The following is a 20,510-nucleotide window of genomic DNA, read 5'->3' as shown; positions in this document are numbered from 1 at the left end:
GAAGGATTAATGGTACCCATGAAATAAACTTCACCATAAGCTTTAGGGAGTTGTTATTCAGACCCCCTACATTTATTTGGACCCCCAAAAAGTACAAAATTACTATAATGCCTTTAATAAAAAAATATAAAAAATCTCCACCCCTCCTCACATTCTCTCTTATCTCCTTACCTCTTTCCTCTTTCTTCCACCCACCACCACCACCCACAACCACCGTCGCCGACCCCACCACTGCTGTCGCTGCCACCACCACAACCTCCATCTTCTGTCGTTTTTGAATATTTCCAACTTTAGGGAGTTTTTTATGTCGTTTTTTTTTTTTCGGCAACGAAACGTACGCACTTTACAAGTGCGTCACTCACGCACTTCTAAAGTGTGTAGTTAACGCACTTCTAAAGTGCAAAGTAAACGCACTTTTAAAGGACGAATTACTGCAAATTTGTACATAACTGATATTAGATATTTTTAAAAATTATGAGACTGCCACAGTAAATCAAGATAGAATATTTGGAGATTTATGGTGGAATAAAAAAATTGACATTCAAAATAAAATACCAGACGAAGAAATTTGGTTAAATTATACAAATCTTAACACCTTCTAAGGTATGATAACTAGATTTTTCACTTCAACTTTGTAGTTGGTCGACTTCGCATCCGAGCAAAAAATTGTCCAATTTTCCAAACCGCACTGCTCCTGATTGTGAAGCAACTACTAGAAGGTGTAGGAATTTGAAGATTCTGACAGCATATTTGAACTCAGAATGATCCTATTACCTTAACCAAGAAGTCACAGTCCCAGATTCTTTCCAAAACTAAACAGGAAAAAAAAATAGGGGGGGTTCAAAATGCACTTTGAAAGTGCGACCAAAACACACTTTCAAAGTGCGTCCATGACGTGATAGACGCACTTTCAAAGTGTGAGGGGAAAAATTTTATAAAAGGTTTTTTCAGATTTTACGAATTCAACAGGGTACAAATAGATGTCGGGGGGTCCGAATAACAACTCCCTAAGCTTTATGTTGATAGCCACAACCTATCAAAATATAATAGGTCAGAGAAATCAACATTCTAGAGGGGGCGGCGAGGGGAGAAGGGTAGATCGATATGGTGGTGGAAGGAGAGGGAGAGAGAGTGTGTGTGTGTGTGGGCGACGTCGAGAGAGAGGGTGCAGGTGACGGTCAGGAAGAGAGTGAACTGGTAGCAGATGGGACAAATTTGGTGGTGGACAGAAGAAGGTGAGGTGAGGGTTAGAGAGCGAAAAGGAGGCGGGGGGGAAAGGGTTGGAGGTTGTAAGGGTTTGTGAGTATGAGAGAGGAGATGTTTGGGGGGGGGGGCAGCACCATGCGTAGTAGAGGCAAGTGATGCTAACAGTCTGAGGGGATAAGGATTAGGGATAAGAATACTGGGGTTGAGACGAAGAAACCATCAAAGCTTAGCCTGGTTTGACCGACGCTAAGTTATGGACCTACGAGATGGGTCGACTGAGTTCAACTTAGCGTTGATCTGATGATGAGTTAGCCGGTGAAATTAGCATCACCCTTGAAGTGACACTAATTGATGTTGGTGGACACTAAGTTGTGCATTGGTTTTAGTGTCCAAGTCGACACTATCTATAAATGTAATTTCCGCCTGACGCTTTGCATCGATTAAGTTACGGAGCTACGAGAAGGGTCAGTTGAGTTCAGCTTAGCGTTGATATGGCGCTAAGTTGGCCAGTGAAATAATTAGCCTCACCTTTGAATTGACACTATTTAATGTTGGGTACATGCTAAGTTGGTCATTGATTTTAGCGTTTAAGCCAAGCTTTCCTTAAATGTAATTCATTTTCCGTTTGGTGCTTTGCATCAGCTTAACTAATGCTAATGGGGCCCCTTCGGGGACATCTGATAAAATTGGAACTAATGCTAATGCGTGAAAATTAATTAGCATCGGCTTCAGATCCAATGCTAACTTTTTTGACACTTAAAAAGCATTAATCGTAGTAAACTAATGCAATACATAATTGAAGTTATTTTGGTAAAAAAATGAAAATTAAGATATAATTTTTTTTTAATTCTTATATACTAATGATCGGAGGTAGTATTAACCATTACCATTTACCTGCTTGGTTAATTTATATATTATGGTTGCAAGTGAACTTATTCATGGGGCTTTTACTAGTTTATGCTTTGGTTTTCTTATTTTAATCAGCCACTTAGATTCTGTTGTTTTATTTGTTAAAGTGAATTATTGCTCCAGAGAATAAAATAAAGCATCTGACATTGATCTCAATGGTATTATACCCTACCTCTAGCCCAAACCTAGCCCCAATACAATCCCAAGGTGCAACCCTAAATTAAGGAAAATGAGCCTGGGTAACCACTAATTTATAGTCACAACAATGGCCACACCAGCTTTTGCGTTCCACTTTATATAATAAAAAGGAATACTGAATAAATGAAACTCATAAAAGATAAAGGAAAGAAAAAAGCAACTTACATATGCAAAGTTTTCTCATCCCCTACTCTATAAAATACTGAGACCCCAAAACTTTAAGTTTCTTCAACAGCTAGTAAGAAAGCAACACAAAACACTCAAAGCTTTAGCCAAAGGCTTGTTTGGGTGCACAGAGAAGGAAATATCACAAAGGTGAAAGAGGAAAAAAGCATAGAGGAAAAGGAGATTATTAAAGGTTTCATTTATATGTTCATTTGAAGGGAGAGGGAGGAAATTGAGTATTAATTCCACAGGAGGTTATTCTTCTAGTTTCAGCTAGCTTGCAAATGATGGCTGGGAACCCTAACTGGTGGAGTGTGAATCCACCATCTTTGATCCCTTCTTCTCAGTATGCAATTGGATCTTCTTCAAATCCTTTTAGTTCTTTGAATGAAAACCTGGAGCCCCATCAGTCATTGAGTCAACTTCTTTTGTAAGCACTCTTCTCTCTTCTTTATGCATGTGTGTGGCTTCTAGGAACCAGTTTGGATACAAGTTTATTGTAGCTTATCAACTAGAAAAATCACTCTATAAGCTTCGATGAGTGTTCTTTGGTTTGCATCCAAATGAGTTCTAGATCAATCTTTTCTAGAGTTGGAATTATATATTCATGCATGTTTCACTCTACAGTTTGTTGGTGTGAAAACTTGTGGGTTGTGGATGTTTTGCAGTACTGGATTACCAGGAGAAGAAGAGAGAGTTGCATTTAGTCATTTTCAGCCAAAAAAGATGGAAAACTGGGATGAACATATTATTAACACATCCTCCATGGTTCCTCTTGTTGATGTAATAAAGCATGAAGTTTCTCGAAGTGGCAACAACTTATATCACCCTGGGCATGGGGAATTTCAGGTTCCTGGAGCAACTTGGTCAAATATGGTGACAGTTTCTTCACCTAGGTCAAGTTCTGTTACTAGCTTGAGTAGTAATAATTTATTGGATTTCACTTATAATAACAAGGTCGATCATAGGAAGATTAACCAACTCCCAGATCACACATCTGAGGTAATAATCTCATGAGAGGTTCTTGTTGTTCTTTTCTCTTCTCCTCTCTCATCTGAAAATTTTCACCTTTAGACACTAATTGAAGCATGCAGAGATGATCTCTTTTATATACTCTAAATTCAAGTTGTTTTTTATGTGTGATCTCTTCTGCTCTAGTGTAATAGCAAAGCCACTGGTGGAGTTTGTAAGAAGACAAGGGGTCAGCCATCTTCAAGCCAACCACCTCTGAAGGTAACCCAAAGACTCTCCCTTCTATTCTCATGCTCTTGACACAGTCTCTCTCAGGCGCACACACATCCTCACATTTTTTAAAACTCTTCTATAATTAAATTTGGAATCAGAATCAATTCTGAAGAGAAGTTCAGTGAGTAGTTTCTGAGATCCAGAGTTGACTACAATGAAAGAAAAAAATTGACTCAAACATGGTATTAGTGTTTTGTTGTGTGTTGTCTTTCTTGATTGTCTGTATTGGTAAGATTCTTTCTGCCGGTAAAGAAACATGTATGATAGATGAAAGACGTACATCAGAAAAGCACATGAAATTCATGTACTGACTTTCACAAAATGAAATCTGAATCAGGTGAGAAAGGAGAAGCTAGGTGATAGAATAACATCCCTTCACCAGCTGGTTTCCCCGTTTGGAAAGGTAATAAACAAATAACCATTTCATCTTACTACAAACACAATACACACACAAAAATACAGTTATACAAAACTATCAACCATTTCAGCCTCCTTTTGTACTTAAATACATGTTTGGAAATCTTTTTACGGTTGATTTTGATACTAAAATCAATTTTGACGGTAAGTAAATTCTGGATCGGATGTCAGGATTAATTCTAACTAAAAAGAAGCTGATTTGTTTGAGAATTTATAGGACCCTTGAATAGTTCTTTTCCATACTTTTTGTGATCCAAGTCTTCTAACTTTTACCTCTTCTCTTTAATCGAGTTTCATTTTGATCTTACAAATAAAGAAAAAGAGAGACAAATGACCGGGTGTTGTGCTTGTGGTATCTATGTTTTTACTTTTGCAGACTGACACAGCTTCTGTCTTGTTAGAAGCAATTGGATATATCAGATTCCTGCAAGGTCAAATTGAGGTGATGGTTCTCCCACATTTAATTAATAGAGAGCATGCAACTTAAGTGCTACCAATTATGTTTCTTGACTGTAATAATATTTAGACACTCATAATAGTATAGACAACTCACAAACACTCTATTTTTCTCTTTTTTACTATATTCATTATTTCTCCATCTTCTCTTTCTTTCTCTCTCACTTTGGATATCTATACTTGTGAATGTCTATGAATCCTTTTAGTTCTCCAAAACATCCTCTAATTTTGTTATTCTTTTCTCCATCTTGGTGCAGGCACTCAGTTCTCCTTACTTGGGTAATGGATCAAAAAACATGAGGAATCAACAATATGTAAGTACTGATCATTTCCCTTTTCCAAAGTCTCTCTCACACACATCCATAACACACACCTAGATGTTGAAGAACAAAAATACCTATATTGTATGCACTAAAACATATAATTGAGGGCTAAGTTTCCTCTTTTTTATCTTTTCTTTTCAAACAACAGGTACATGGAGAAAGAAATGCTGTATTTCCTGAGGACCCCGGTCAGGTATACTTTATTGGATCCATCAATTCATTACAATCAAATTAGGAGGCTCTTTACAGTTATTGCAATATTTAATTCAGAGAAAAAGCCATTGAAAATAACAAGGCTTCTCAGCTTTTTTATAACATCTTTTATATTGCTCATTCATTTGAATTTTGAAGTCAAAAAGGGTGGAGAGAGAAGTGAAATATAATTACTAATTAATACTTTTTTCTTCTCTTTTTATTTCCATCTAGCTGTTAAATGATTCTGGCCTGAAAAGAAAGGGAGCTCCAAACCAGGTATTCTTTCTTTTTATGCAAAGGTGTATACTGTGATGAGTTTAGTATATTCTCCTTCATTTTTGGATACTTGATAAGTATCCATCCTAATCATTATTATCATTCTCACCACTAGTTGCATTGCTACAGTGCATGCATATATAGCTAGAACCATGAATTTTGCCATTCAAATGATTAGTGGAGAAGATAATCGTCACGTCCATTAAAAAATATAATTATTGTAATTGTTAATTAAATTTGTCATCAATTTACAGTAGTAAAAAAGATTGAGGGACCAATTAATGTAATACATTTAAAAGTAGTATTGAATGATTAAATCTCTACCAAAAAAAAAGAATGATTAAATCAAAGTATTTTTGTCAAAATAATAATTTATTCAACATAAAATTCAAGCATTTATACTTAAAAAAGGTCAAGCTATACCTCTAATTTTAGGCTTTGTCTATAATTGATATAAAAATCTTGTTTACAAGTTAAAAATGACTTTTTATAAATTAAATTTTGGTACATAAGAATTGCAAACAACATATACTGGAGTAAATGTTACTAGTAAAAATATGATTCATGATTGGATACATGGCCATGGTAGAATTACCCCAACTTTGTTCTTATAATAAGGATTAGTAGTAATTTTTTAAAAAAACAACAAGGATTCGAAGTAGTATATTGGTGTCATTTCTTTTTAAAAAAATAATTGAGTAGAAAAATGATTAAAATCTTATCATTTTATTTTAACAATAATCAGGATGGAGATAGGCCAAAAGACTTGAGGAGTAGAGGGTTGTGCTTGGTTCCAGTCTCTTGTACCCAACATGTTGGAAATGAAAATGGAGCTGATTACTGGGCACCTGGATATGGCGTCGGTGGATTTTAACATTCCTTTTTAGAATAAAGAAGGAAGAAATATTAAGATGATATAACATCGTGAGCAGTCACTCTAAAGTAATGAAAAGGCTGATTGCTCACGATGCTATATATGCATCATGTATTGTCCCTAATCTAATTAGGTTGACTTAAATAAGTTGTGAAAACATTAATTAATTTGTAATTTTAATTAGTTTCTAAGTATGCATTTAATGAGGTGGTGCAATTATTCCTCCTTTGGTTCAGAAGGATGATTATTACTGGTAATTAATGTTCTGTTTAAGATCATACTATATCAACTTTAACTGTTCCCTCCCCCTCTACTTATTTATTGCATTCCTTTTTACATTTTCTTGCTTGAAAGATTATATAGTAGTACCATTGTTTTATACTAGTTTATACAAAACAAGAATATAAATCTTGGTGAACAAAATAAATCATAAGATGATGAAATGAAAAGAGCAACTTCATGATACAGATATAATTTATATAAATCAAATACATAATAAAAAATGAGAATAATTATCATTTTATTGCATATTTACATCAACATAGATCAGAATTGATTAGTAAAATTGGCCTATTGGATTATGTGAATGTAGAACAGAATAACATTATCCTGGAGAAAATAATTAAATGTAAGTTAACGATTATATATATATATATATATATATATATATTGTTTTTAACAATGTAAATATGTTCATCAGGAAATCATGACAGCTTCTCATAACAAATAATTTTTCCAGTATCCGTATATGCTCCTGTCTCCATCATATACTTACAAAAGTATAACCTTATGTACCATAAAACCAACCTAGTTTTAGGCAAAACATATATATCATTAATATGTAGGCTAATATGCAAATATAGGAGATTGGCGTGCTTCTTCTATTCATCTATGCTTACAAGCATACACTGTAGATTTAAACAAGAATGTAGGTGCACCATCTTTTTCAAATTTGAAATACTATAAGTAATTATGATTATTAAAGCTACATTTTACACATGCATATGCACTTCATTTTTAGAGAAGTTTGCCATTACATGAGGGGTACTCTCTCATCATAGCAATGAATATTTAGATTTGTTTCTTAGCCATCTTTAACATGAAATGAGCTAAATAAACATGTCGATCGTTGTCAACTGTTGATGGCAGACATTCATGTAGGTTGGCTGACCCGAATATGCCTATATGGACCCCATTTCACCAATCGGGTCAAATTGGACCACCTTTTTTCATTAGACTACTCAAGTGCCCCATGCCATTGCCAATTTGCCATCCCCCACGCTCCCTAGCTCCGAGTGCATGCCCTTAACCCCCCCAAGTGCCACTTTCATCACCCTGACGCTACATATTGCATCATCTACATATACTACTTCTTTAATCAATTTGTCTTACCAAATCCAACTTTCAAATGAAAAGCCAATGGTGTAAGGGTTGGTGATTACCTTTTATCCACTAACAAGTAGTTTATATATTAATGAAGAATAATTATTGAATCCGTTATATGATTAGTCTATTGTGGGGCATGTATTTTTGTAGATCTGTTTAGGGTTTATAATTTTATATGATGCAACACTAATTCGTTAGAAAATGACAATTGAATATATAGCTGATAAAGTAGATCAATTTTTTAATTTTCTTAGCTAATTAGTAGCTATTTCCTCATTAATTAATTGGTGCAATATAATTATATCTAGGACTACTCACTGGTCGGTTTTCATCAGGTTTAGGGTGACCCATGTCCAAACCGATCAAACATTGTCGAGTTGGATTGGATTAGATTTTTGTACTTTAGTAATTGGCATGAACCTGGAATCGGGTTGGGTTGAACGAGTCTTGATTAAATTTAAAAAATGATGAAAAGAAGCTGAGACCTAGTTAATCTCATCGCTTCACACCAAGTTTGAATCTATTTCATCAACATTAACATCGAAAGATCCAAAAAACCAACAAATTCACCAAAAGATACCCTCTCTTTGGTTGTTAAATCAAATATAAATGAGATCTTTTTGGATTAAGACTTCATGGGAAATTAAGAAATTAAGAAATTAAGAAACAAGACAGTCATTAAACAAAAGTGGTGTTGGGCCTAATAACCATCTCTTGGGCGAAAGTGATCCCTAGGCAACGGTGAACGAAAAGAAATGATGAACAAACATAAGCGTGAAGACGAAGATCATGACTTGGGCGAAAATGGAGTCAACAAATTAAAAAGAGAAACAGAGGTGATGACTAAAGGACGAAGGTGCAGCGAATGAAGGTGGAGACTTAGGTGACGGCGCGAGAAAGGAGAAGAACTAGACCCTTGCGATGGTGGATGCGTGCTTAGTGTTGGTCGTTGAGAAATTCAAAATTAAACGCAATGCAGATTTTTTTTAAAAGACCAATAAAATGAATTATTTAAAAAAAATGAATACAAGATGTACCTAAGATAATGTACAAAGATAATACCGTGTTAAAAGGAACAGGACAAAGTAATAACAAAAATAAAAACCTCTAAAGAGCTCTAATAGACCTAGCCGCGCTCTCCATCTTCATCCTATACATCATCTTCAAGTGACAAAAACATGCATAGAACAAGATTCGATTATTCCCAATAAATAAAAGGTACAGAAGTGCTTACACCTTGTCCTCACCAACCACATGATCTGAATTAGATTAACAAGGAAATATCTGAAGTAGAGAGCCTTGTTGAATTGAAAATCAAATCATTTCTTGCCCACCAGATGAAACATATTGTTGTGTGCCAAATTACCATTCATATCTTCCTTTTTTAAGGACGAGAATATAATGTTCCCGAGATATATGATGCATGATACAAATGAAGTCTAACCATTGTAAAACAAGGTGTCAAACTTCATACATCACATAACAAGTAAAATGAGTTAGTTGAATAATAAGGACTCATATATCGATTTAAATTTTGATTTTGTTCTATCGCATAGTAAGGTTGTGTTCCATTCTTAGGGACGTGAGATATGAGTTGTGTTTTCTAGGCTTTGTTCATTCATCAACCATTATCATTTTATACGCATCTCCATTACCATCATTCGTTTCCACCATTCGTCCAATTTTCATTAAAAAATGAATTTCATGAGATAAAGTTAATTGATAAGTGAAGTAAAATCTAAAGATGTAGTATTTACCTTAAATAACATGATAATAGTTTATTAAATTACTTAATGCGGGTACCACACCCAAAAAAAATTTAGGGTACCACAGAATTTACCTTTCCTCAAGGTGAACATAAAGATTGCTCTGGCTGCAATATCGCTCTTTTCAACAGATTAGCCTTCGTTAATATTTTATTCAAAAGTAGCCTCCAAGAAAAAGAAAAAAAAACATTTGTTTATTTAAGGCACTAGATTATTCCAAAAGCTTTTGTTGGCTAGAGACATCACTATCGTATCCCGAGCCAGATTAGTCACGTTGGGCCATTTCCCCATGGAGACTGGTGGTTAAAGAAAAAAAACAGTAAAAAAACTAATTAACAAATTATATGCTGATTTTTTTTTTGTATATTCTCCTGAGTTAATAAGTAACAAGCACCAAGAGTGACAAATATGTTATTGCAAATACACTCCTTCCTACAATGACTCCAAAAGAACTAAGCTTAATTTTCATTCCAATTGAAATAGTTGTCTCCACTTCCATGCCCATTTTCGTCTGCAATGCAAGGTTGCATGAGTCACGAATGGAAGCAAGGCTAGTTTAGTCATAGGTCAGGTCTTGGGTTGGCTCGATTTCAAATTTTCCAAACCTAAGACCTGGACCAATGACCAAATGGACCCGCGAGTCCAAATTGGATTGTTGTTAATTTTACCTACGTGTCGGGTCGGGTTGGCCGAGTTAGTCGGACCGGCCCAGCCGGTGTGCACCCTATTTATATCACCTTCTAATTGTGCGTAGAAGAATCCCATTTTACATTCTTTTCTCTTTATACATATATCAAATGATGGTTACATATGGATAAAAGTAAGGCTTAAATAAGTTTTTGGTCCCTAACCTTTACCAAATGCTTGGTTTACGTCCCTCGCTAGAGTAAGGTGGGTTTTAGTCCCTAACATTTGTCATAAGGTTTGGTTTTGGTCCCTCTGGAGCTCTTGGTCAACGCAGGAGCTCCGGTGACCCATGTGGCATTGCCACATCAGATTATTGAGGTGAGGTGGAAATAAAAAAATGAAATTAAAAACAGATGGGAATTTACCTCAGTAATAAAGACCTAATTACCTCCTAATTAATTTCATTCATTCCTTAAAATTGAAACACCAGAAGGCAGAAGTTCATCTTCTAAACCTTGAAGTGACATTTGAAGTTGGGTTAACATATCTGTCTTTTTTCTCTTCTAAAGTTTCAATTTTTAATTGTGGATTGCAGGTTGGTGGGCGTGAGGGAGTGGGGGGAGGAGGTTCCATGAATTTATGGGTTTTCTTATCAGCTTTCAAGGTTTGGTGTTGGGTTTGAGTGGGGATTTTGCTAGGTTCCATTGAAGGATTTTATGATAGATACTAGCTAGCTTTTAAATTTAACATGGGAAGTTCTGAGTATTGATTCATGAAGATGATGAAGACGAAAAATAATTTGAGATCAATTTAATTTAATTAGTGAGTTAATTTCCTATTTTTTTATAAAAATAAAAATAAAAATAAAATAACACCGGGCCTCATTAATCCCACGTGGCCATGTCACATGGGCCACCGGAGCTCCGGCGTTGACTCAGAGCTCCGGAGGGACCAAAACCAAACCTTTTGACAAACGTTAGGGACTAAAACCCACCTTTACTCCGGCGAGTGACAAAAATCAAGCATTTAGTAAAGGTTAGGGACCAAAAACTTATTTAACCCTAAAAGTAATGCAACATATATGCAGTTCAGGTGAGAATATAAAATAATTGAAAACGTTATGCACGTTTAAAAAAACAAAAAAAAATCTATCAAAAAAAATACAGGATGCAGAACACTATAATAAGACGAAAGAACAAGAATGATATGGGTTGAGCTATAAAAAACAAAAGCAAAGGGTTATGGGTGAATCTCTATGCTCAAGTTTTTATGTAGTGCTTGGGCTGTGTTGCTTTCTGTTTGTCTTCATCTCTATGCTTGCGTGCTGCCAACCATAGGGAACAGCGACAGAGGAAATGCGCACAAAGATGCAAAGAGAATACAAGTTCAATTATTTATATATATGCAGCATTGTAAATTAAAGCCATACCTATGCATGTTTCCAAAACCACCAAAATGAAATTATCTAAATGAATGAAGTTGTCGGTACCTTGAATTTGCAGTATTTAGTTTTACACATTTCCAGAAAGTAACATCTTATCTACTTAGAAAATAAAGTCATTTTATTTCATTTACCAAACATATATGGATCCAAGTGGAAGAGATGAGTCCCTTAGTATATGGTTTAATCGCTGAATTCATGTGTGTGGGGGAAAACACTGTTGGAAGGACTCCCACTTTGGAGACCATGTATTGGTAGATTAGTGTCATACTTTCATACATATCGCGTAGGAAAATACTTTCTGGTCATAAATAATCCTATTTATTTGAACCCATTACTTGGTGTTCTTTTGAAATTTGAGCAGAGAGATTCTTTGTTCGGGTCGTTCTGTTTGAATGGCTGAGAACACAGTGGTTAGTATAAGATATCGATGGAGGTACTAGTAAAAGACACTAATACTTAAGTCAGTAATGAATTACATGGAGATTTTTTTAAGTTTAGAAGAACAGTATTAAAGAAGGTATGAATAATGTTTAGCCTACAATGTGAGCAAACTTGTATATATAGAAGTTGGAGTGAACAGTGGTAGAAGTGATTACCCTTTGCTTGGTTGTGGTATAGTTGGCATTTGATGTATCAATCTTACTTAAGCAAACTTAACCATTAATTTTAGGTGTGTTAGGTTGCAATTCCCAAACGTGGATCCAAGCTCCAAATGTGGATCTCCAGTGTTTTGAAAATGTTAGGGAACCAATTTTGAAAATCAGTTCTACAAGCTTGATATGGATATTTGGTAGAATTGATCAAGAGTAGCTTCTCCATTTGGTTAATCCGATTTTGTGTAAATGCACTATGATCTAGTTACGAAAATAAATTATGGGTAAATGTATCCAAACATAATTCACATCACTTAAAATCACATTGTCAGATTCAATTCTGGCCAGATCCAATTATGGTCAGATCCAATTTAGCTAACACTAATTCAAACACACACTTTATCAACTTAGCCTTATGGTCACTCACGAAAATATAGTGGGCTATGTGGTCATTTGGCCTGATTAGAACTAGAATTCCTTCACTTCGTGTTGAGAAAACTATTGACGAGATTAAGTTAGGGAAAATCATTTTTCAAAGTTAAAGTTAGAGAAAACTATTTCGGAAAGTTGAAGTTAGAGAAGACCATTTTGCAATGTTAATATTAGAGAAAATCATTTCGTAAAGTTTAAGTTACAGGGAAAATCATTTCATCAAATCAATATTAGAGAAAAGAATTTTGCAAAGTTAAAGTTAGAGAAAACTGTTAGAGTTTTTACACAAATGTAACTTTTAATTGTGTTAGGGTCATTATTTAACTAGCCAAAACTAAAGTGGTCTATTTAATATTGATCTTATGGCTAAGGGCATATGTATTATGAAAAGGTATTGTGCAGATACCATAAGACAATATTCTAATTTGATGAGGGGCCAAATTAGAAATATTGAAAACAGAATTGTAACTGATGCAGTTACTTATATGGTTATGGTCCCCAATTGTAGACACAACGTAACAACGTGAAAAGTTTCTCTTCATCCCCATCAGAGGAGAATATCAGGAAACCCTAAGGGTGATCTACAATTGGAAGATCACAACCTCAGATCCTTCAGCGATTCCCATGCCACATTCAGGTACGCTTCCGCTTTCTGTGCTTCATCTTGAATTCGGGTATGGGCTAATCAAGAGTGGTTTAGGATTATGCTCTGTTCTCTATATGGTTAGAAACCTACAAGTGGTATCAGAGCCACCCATACAATTGATTCATGTATGACTTTGGTAATTCTTAAAATTAGGGTTTCAATTTTAGGTTATTATTTCATGTCTGCAGTTTCGGTTTTTTATTTTGCCATTAGTCATCACATGTTTGGTTGATGAAGTATTGGGTTTTCGTTTTAATTGTTGAGAAAATTCAGATATGTATGCAATCATAAACTGCATCTTGTTTCGTTTGGCTTATAATAAAACGAAATTGGTAATATTTAAACTGAACTGGCGGGCTTGCTGGCACCACTAGCTATTGCTCGTCTCAGGATATATATATATATATATACTTGATTCAGTTTTCTGTCTCTAATATGGATTATTTGATATTCAAGTATTACATATGTTGATATGTATACTAGTTTTTGGTTTATATATATATATATATATATATATTTGCAAGTGGTATTATTTTTGTATGTATGAATTCAGTTTGTTTTTTGAATCCAAAACTTTGTTTATAAGACCAGTAAGCTTTGGAATATATATTTGCTGGTTTGGATTCAACAACATTAGGTGTATATGAATTTCATGTACAGGTTGAGTTTCAGTGCTTGAGTTTATTAGTGTGTTTTCAAATTTTGGCTATGGTTTGTATTTTTATACAATTATTTAATATTTTAAATGAGTCAATTAAAATAATAAAGTCACAAAAGTGACCTCTTTTCAGGAGATTACTCATAAGAAATATTAAAAGTTTGTGTGTGTTTATCCATGCGAGTATTAATGGACCCCAAAGGAAAAGTTAATGCTTGGCCGGATTTCATACACACCTGTGATGATAAACATGTGATAATTTTAAGGGTTTACATGTGAATGATAAATCAATCCAAAGAAGGATTTGTTATTTGACATGATTTATTATCAATGTTTGATCATTACAATAAGAGTACCACTAGCAATTAGTATTACTGTCAAAAGACATGATATTGATGGTGCACTAGGTATCTTGAAATGGATTATGCCATTATTTGAACATATTGATGATTCAATTTTTCTTAATGTGAGTATATTTACAACATTTTTTTTTTGTTCTATTTTCAGCTACTATTGGTTCGATATCTGCTAATCTGAATTCGGTTCCGGTCCTTGATGGAACAAATTTTAAGGACTGGAAAGAGAACATGGAAATTGTTCTTGGCTGCATGGATCTTGACCTTGCACTAAGGGTGGAGAAACCTGCTTCTTCTACAGAATCTAGTACCTCTGAACAGAGGAAAGATTATGAGAAGTGGGATCGCTCCAATCGCATGAGTCTTATGATCATTAAGCGCGGCATTCCTGATGTCTTTAGGGGTACTATCTCGGAAGAGATAAAAGTTGCCAAAGATTTCCTTGCTGAAATTGAAAAGCGCTTTGCAAAAAGCGATAAGGCGGAAACAAGTACTCTTCTTCAGAACTTGATTTCCATGAAATATCAGAGCAAAGGAATATAAGGGAATACATTATGGGCATGTCAAATATTGCTTCAAAACTTAAGGCACTAAAGCTTGAGCTGTCGGATGACTTGCTCATTCATTTAGTATTGCTTTCTCTTCCTGCACAATTCAGTCAGTTTAAGATATCTTATAACTATCAAAAGGAGAAATGGTCTCTTAACGAGCTCATTTCATTTTTGTGCAAGAAGAGGAAAGGCTGAAGCAAGAAAGGAAAGAAAGTGCTCATTTTGTTAGCACCTCTAAAGACAAGGGCAAAAGAAAGAAAACTGTTGAGCCCAAGAATGAAGCTGCTGATGCTCCAGCACAAAAGAAACAAAAAGAGGATGATACTTGTTACTTTTGCAAAGTGCATGGGCATATGAAAAAGAAATGTGCTAAATATCACGCTTGGCGTGCAAGAAAAGGTACATTTCTTGCTTTGGTATGTTCTGAGGTCAATTTAGCTTCAGTACCTAGAAACACTTGGTGGTTAGACTTTGGTGCAACTACTAACATCAGTGTTTCAATGCAGGGTTGCCTAAGCTACCGGAAGCCAAATGATGTTGAAAGATACATCTATGTTGGAGATGGAAAGTCGGTGGAGGTGGAAGCTATAGGGCATTTTAGATTATTATTGTGTACTGGATTTTATTTGGATTTGAAAGACACTTTTGTGGTACCGTCATTTAGACGGAATTTAATTTCAGTTTCTAATTTGGACAAATCAGGTTATTCATGTTCTTTTGGAAACAATAAAGCCGAGTTGTCTTTTAATTCAAATATTGTTGGAATCGGTTCACTTATTGGATATGATAATCTATATTTGCTGAACACTGTAGCTACCTATAGTGAATCCCTGAATGTGAAATCACGTGGTACTAAGCGTAAAATTGATAATAACAACTCAGGAGCATTATGGCACAAGCACCTAGGTCACATCTCTAAAAATAGAGTTGAGCGGCTAGTGTCAGATGGAATTCTGGATTCCATTGACTTCACAAACTTTGATGTTTGTGTTGAATGCGTTAAAGGTAAAAAGACCAAAACAAAGAAATTTGGTGCATATAGAGCTACAAGCGTCTTGGAATTGATACATACGGATATTTGTGGACCATTTCCAACACCTTCTTGGAATGGTCAACAATATTTTATATCATTCATAGATGATTATTCGAGATATGCATACTTATTTCTTATACATGAAAAGTCTCAATCATTGGATGTGTTCAAATCATTTAAGGCTGAAGTTGAGAATCAACTCAACAAAAGAATTAAGAGTATCAAATGTGACCGTGGTGGTGAATATTACGGTAGATATGATGGTTCAGGTGAACAACGTCCAGGGCCTTTTGCCAAATACCTAGAGGAATGTGGAATTGTCCCACAATACACCATGCCAGGGTCACCTAGCATGAATGGTGTGGTTGAAAGACGAAATCGGACTCTTAAGGATATGGTAAGGAGTATGATTATTCATTCTACTTTGCCAGAGTCACTCTGGGGAGAGACACTAAAGTCTGCAGCTTACATTCTAAATAGAGTGCCAACTAAGGCAGCTGCCAAAACACCTTATGAGCTTTGGACTGGGCGAAAGCCTAGTTTGAAACATTTTCATGTATGGGGATGTCCAGCTGAGGCAAGGCCTTATAGGCCAAATGAAAAGAAATTGGACTCCCGAACAGTGAGCAGCTACTTTATTGGTTATTCTGAAAGACTCAGGGGCTATAAATTTTATGATCCCAAATTTAAGACAATTTTTGGGACAGGAACAGCCATGTTCTTTGAGGAAATTGAGTTTGGATGGGAGAATAAGATTATGGACTTTGTTTTAGAGGAAGAGTCGGTAACAATTCCAAAACCGATTCATACAGTTGCTTCTAATGAAGCAAGTATGGAACCTCTACAAGACATTGTTGTTGAATCTCCTCCTACTCAAGATGATATGGTGGTTCATGAAGAACAAACTCAAGATCCTCAAGAACAAGTGTTACAAGAACCAATACCTTTGCGGAGATCCACTAGAGAAATGAGAAATGTTATTCTAGATGATTACATAGTCTTTCTCCAAGAACATGAGGAAAATAATGGTATGATGGAAGCTGATCCAATCAACTTCCAGCAAGCCATGCAGGATTCCAACTCTGAAAAGTGGATTGAAGCAATGAAGGAAGAGTATAAGTCCATGCAAGACAATAAGGTTTGGGAACTTGTCCCATTACCGGAAGGTGTGAAACCCATTGGTTGCAAATGGATATTTAAGACCAAGCGGGATTCTAATGGTAATGTGGAGAGGTATAAGGCTCGTCTTGTGGCTAAGGGTTATACTCAAAAGGAATGGATTGACTTTAAAGAGACTTTCTCTCCGGTTTCATCGAAAGACTCTTTTAGGACAATCATGGCTCTTGTTGCACATTATGATTTGGAACTCCATCAAATGGATGTCAAAACAGCGTTCCTCAATGGAAACATTGATGAGACAATCTATATGGTGCAACCAGAAAACTTTGTGTCAGAAGACCCAAAGAATACGGTTTGCAAATTGACAAAATCTATTTATGGACTAAAGCAGGCATCTCGTCAGTGGTACCACAAATTTCATGAAGTAATTCTCTCATTCGGTTTTGAGGTGAATGTTGTTGAGGATTGTGTGTATCACAAATTCAGTGGGAGCAAGTATATTTTCCTGGTTCTGTATGTTGATGACATACTGCTTGCCACTAATGATATAGGCATGTTGCACGAAACCAAGAGATTTCTATCAAGAAAATTTGAAATGAAAGATCTTGGTGACGCTTCCTTTGTATTAGGAATTCATATACACCGAGACCGATCTCAGGGTATTCTGGGATTGTCACAAAGGAGCTATATCGAAAAGGTACTTAAAAGGTTTGGCATGCAAAATTGTACATCAGGGGATACTCCAGTTGCTAAGGGAGACAAATTTAGTCTCAGCCAATGCCCGAAGAGAAACTTAGAAATTTAGGAAATGCAAAAGATTCCTTATGCATTAGCTGTAGGGAGTCTTATGTATGCCCAAGTTTGTACGCGTCCAGATATAGCGTTCATAGTTGGGATGTTAGGCAGATATTTGAGCAATCCAGGAATAGATCATTGGAAAGCAGCCAAAAGGGTTATGAAGTATTTACAGAGAACAAAAGATTATATGCTCACATATAGGAGGTCAGACCAATTGGAGATCATTGGATATTCTGACTCTAATTTTGCTGGATGCCAAGATAGTAAGAGATCCACTTCAAGCTATATCTACATGTTGGCTGGTGGTGCAGTTTCTTGGCGTAGTGCCAAGCAAACTCTCATAGCTTCATCCACCATGGCAGCAGAATTTGCAGCATGTTTTGAGGCATCTAACCATGGGATTTGGCTGAGGAATCTTGTCACTAGGCTGCGAATTGTGGAAGGAATTGAAAGATCGCTTAAGTTATACTGTGACAATAAACCAACCGTCTTATTTTCCAACAATAATAGGAGCTCGACTAAGTCAAAACATATTGACATCAAGTTCCTAGTTGTTAAGGAAAGGGTACAAAGTGGACAGATTTCTATAGAACACATAGGGATAAACTCCATGTTAGAGGATCCTCTTACAAAAGGTCTTCCGCCCAAGGTCTTTCATGAGCACACTGCTCACATGGGTGTTTTGCAGTGTGAGGAATGCTTAGTTTAGTGGGAGTTGCTCATTAATAAATTTTGTGTTCTATGTTTGGTATTATGCATGCATACTCTAGTATTTGGATATTTTTGGTTAATTATAAAGTTTGATATTCTGTTATTTATGCTTTGTACAATAAGGTTATTGAATGATCTCACTAAAGTAAAGTAGGACCAGTTGAAAATTGACAAGTATAGGCCACCTTCTTGTGATTTTCATGCTGCACATTTCATAATGAATCTATGTCATTTAGTTATGTCAATACTAGTAATCATTGATGGGTTTAGTTATGATTGATATAACGAAAATCACTTTGGTTCTATGTACTGGCATGACTAATGGACGAGATTATTTGGATATGCTTAAGGTTCATAATGGCATTTTTGAGCTCATAAAGTCAAACACATGTGTAGAGTTACATATGTGACCAGTAGGAGATTGTTAGAGTTTTGGGTCACAAATGTAACTTTTAATTGTGTTAGGGCCATTATTTAATTAGCCAAAACTAAAGTGGTCTATTTAATATTGATCTTATGGCTAAGGGCATATGTATTATGAAAAGGTATTGTGCAGATACCATAAGGAAATATTCTAATTTGATGAGGGGCCAAATTTGAAATATTGAAAACAGAATTGTAACTGATGCAGTTACTTATAGGGTTATGGTCCCCAATTGTAGACACAACGTAACAACGTGAAAAGTTTCTCTTCATCCTCATCAGAGGAGAACATCAGGAAACCCTAAGGGTGATCTATAATTGGAAGATCACAACCTCAGATCCTTCAACGATTCACATGGCACATTCAGGTACGCTTCCGTTTTATGTGCTTCATCTTGAATTCGGGCATGGGTTTATCAAGAGTGGTTTAGGATTATGCTCTGTTTTCTATATGAGTAGAAAACATGTGGTTAGGAACAAATTCTTATTTGTTAGAAACCTACAAGTGGTATCAGAGCCACCCATACTTGATTCATGTATGACTTTGGTAATTCTTAAAATTAGGGTTTCAATTTTATGTTATTATTTCATGTCTGCAGTTTCGGTTTTTTATTTTGCCATTGGCCATCACATGTTTCGTTGATGAAGTATTGGGTTTTCGTTTTAATTGTTGAGAAAATTCATATATGTATGCAATCATAACTTGCATCTTGTTTCGTTTGGCTTATAATAAAACGAAATTGGTAATAATTAAACCGAACTGGCGGGCTTGCTGGCACCACTAGCTATTGCTCGTCTCTGGATATATATATATATATATATATATATATATATATATATATATATATACTTGATTCAGTTTTCTGTCTCTAACTAGTGTTCTTTACCCGTGCGTTGCACGGCGATTAAATTTATTGTAAAGATGAATAAGTAGAAATATGTTTTGACTCTTTTTAGTAAATAGAACAGATATGAAACCGAACATATGTTACAAACATGTAGATGAATGAACCACAATAAATATATTAATTTGATGAGGTTGTATAGACCTCACAATATCAACATTTGAATATTAATAAGAACCAAGTTTTTAAGGAATGCATTACATTGAAATTGAAATAAGATAAACATAACAATGACAACAACATGAACCCTTATTAGAAGTTGTAGTCCATGATTAATGATAAAAACTTAATAACCGATCTTGTTGTCAATCAAGCATATTTGAGCTATAGAACCTATAAAGGAAAAAATTTATATAAGAGTAATAATCAGTAACCAATACAAATATAAAATTTGTATAATTTAAAAATGTTAAATAAATCTTATAGAAACTACAAAGTAACAAATAGGTCAGAGGAAAAGAAATATAGACCGTGTGTAGGAGAAATAATGATAAATAAATAAGGTAATGTGAATATATCAATATTAGGAGTCCTAATCTACGAAATTTATGTTGTTCCAACTTATTTTGATTATAAAATAAACTCTTCACAATTATTATTTAGATTTTATTCGAATATTAATCATATTTTTACCATTAAAACGTGGATTTCCTCCCAAAAATAGGATTGGAAAAATGACTTTTCATAATTTGTTGTAAAGAAAATTAAAGGTAACACTGAATACTGGTTGATCAATAGTAGATCATATCTTGTATAATTTATCTTTGAATAATTAAAAAAAAGGAAATTTATGTATGG

At 35.0% G+C, this 20,510-nt stretch overlaps 2 protein-coding genes across 2 annotated transcripts; both read left to right on the top strand.

Annotated features, from left to right (window-relative positions):
• The first annotated feature begins 2,488 nt into the window (after nt 1-2,488).
• LOC130745925 (transcription factor bHLH68-like) lies at nt 2,489-6,542 on the top strand. The gene is made up of 9 exons (XM_057598358.1): nt 2,489-2,908; nt 3,147-3,480; nt 3,637-3,711; nt 4,061-4,126; nt 4,517-4,582; nt 4,854-4,910; nt 5,068-5,112; nt 5,346-5,390; nt 6,136-6,542. The coding sequence occupies exons 1-9, from the start codon at nt 2,763-2,765 to the stop codon at nt 6,262-6,264; spliced, it is 963 nt and encodes a 320-aa protein (XP_057454341.1). The 5' UTR covers nt 2,489-2,762; the 3' UTR covers nt 6,265-6,542.
• An 11,141-nt stretch (nt 6,543-17,683) lies between these two features.
• On the top strand, nt 17,684-18,382 carry LOC130744732 (secreted RxLR effector protein 161-like). Its single transcript, XM_057596891.1, has one exon. The coding sequence runs from the start codon at nt 17,684-17,686 to the stop codon at nt 18,380-18,382; it is 699 nt and encodes a 232-aa protein (XP_057452874.1).
• Nucleotides 18,383-20,510: the final 2,128 nt, after the last annotated feature.

This window comes from Lotus japonicus, chromosome 3, assembly GCF_012489685.1.
Source record: "Lotus japonicus ecotype B-129 chromosome 3, LjGifu_v1.2".
NCBI classification, from domain to species: domain Eukaryota; kingdom Viridiplantae; phylum Streptophyta; class Magnoliopsida; order Fabales; family Fabaceae; genus Lotus; species Lotus japonicus.
This window is presented reverse-complemented; position numbering and strand designations above follow the sequence as displayed.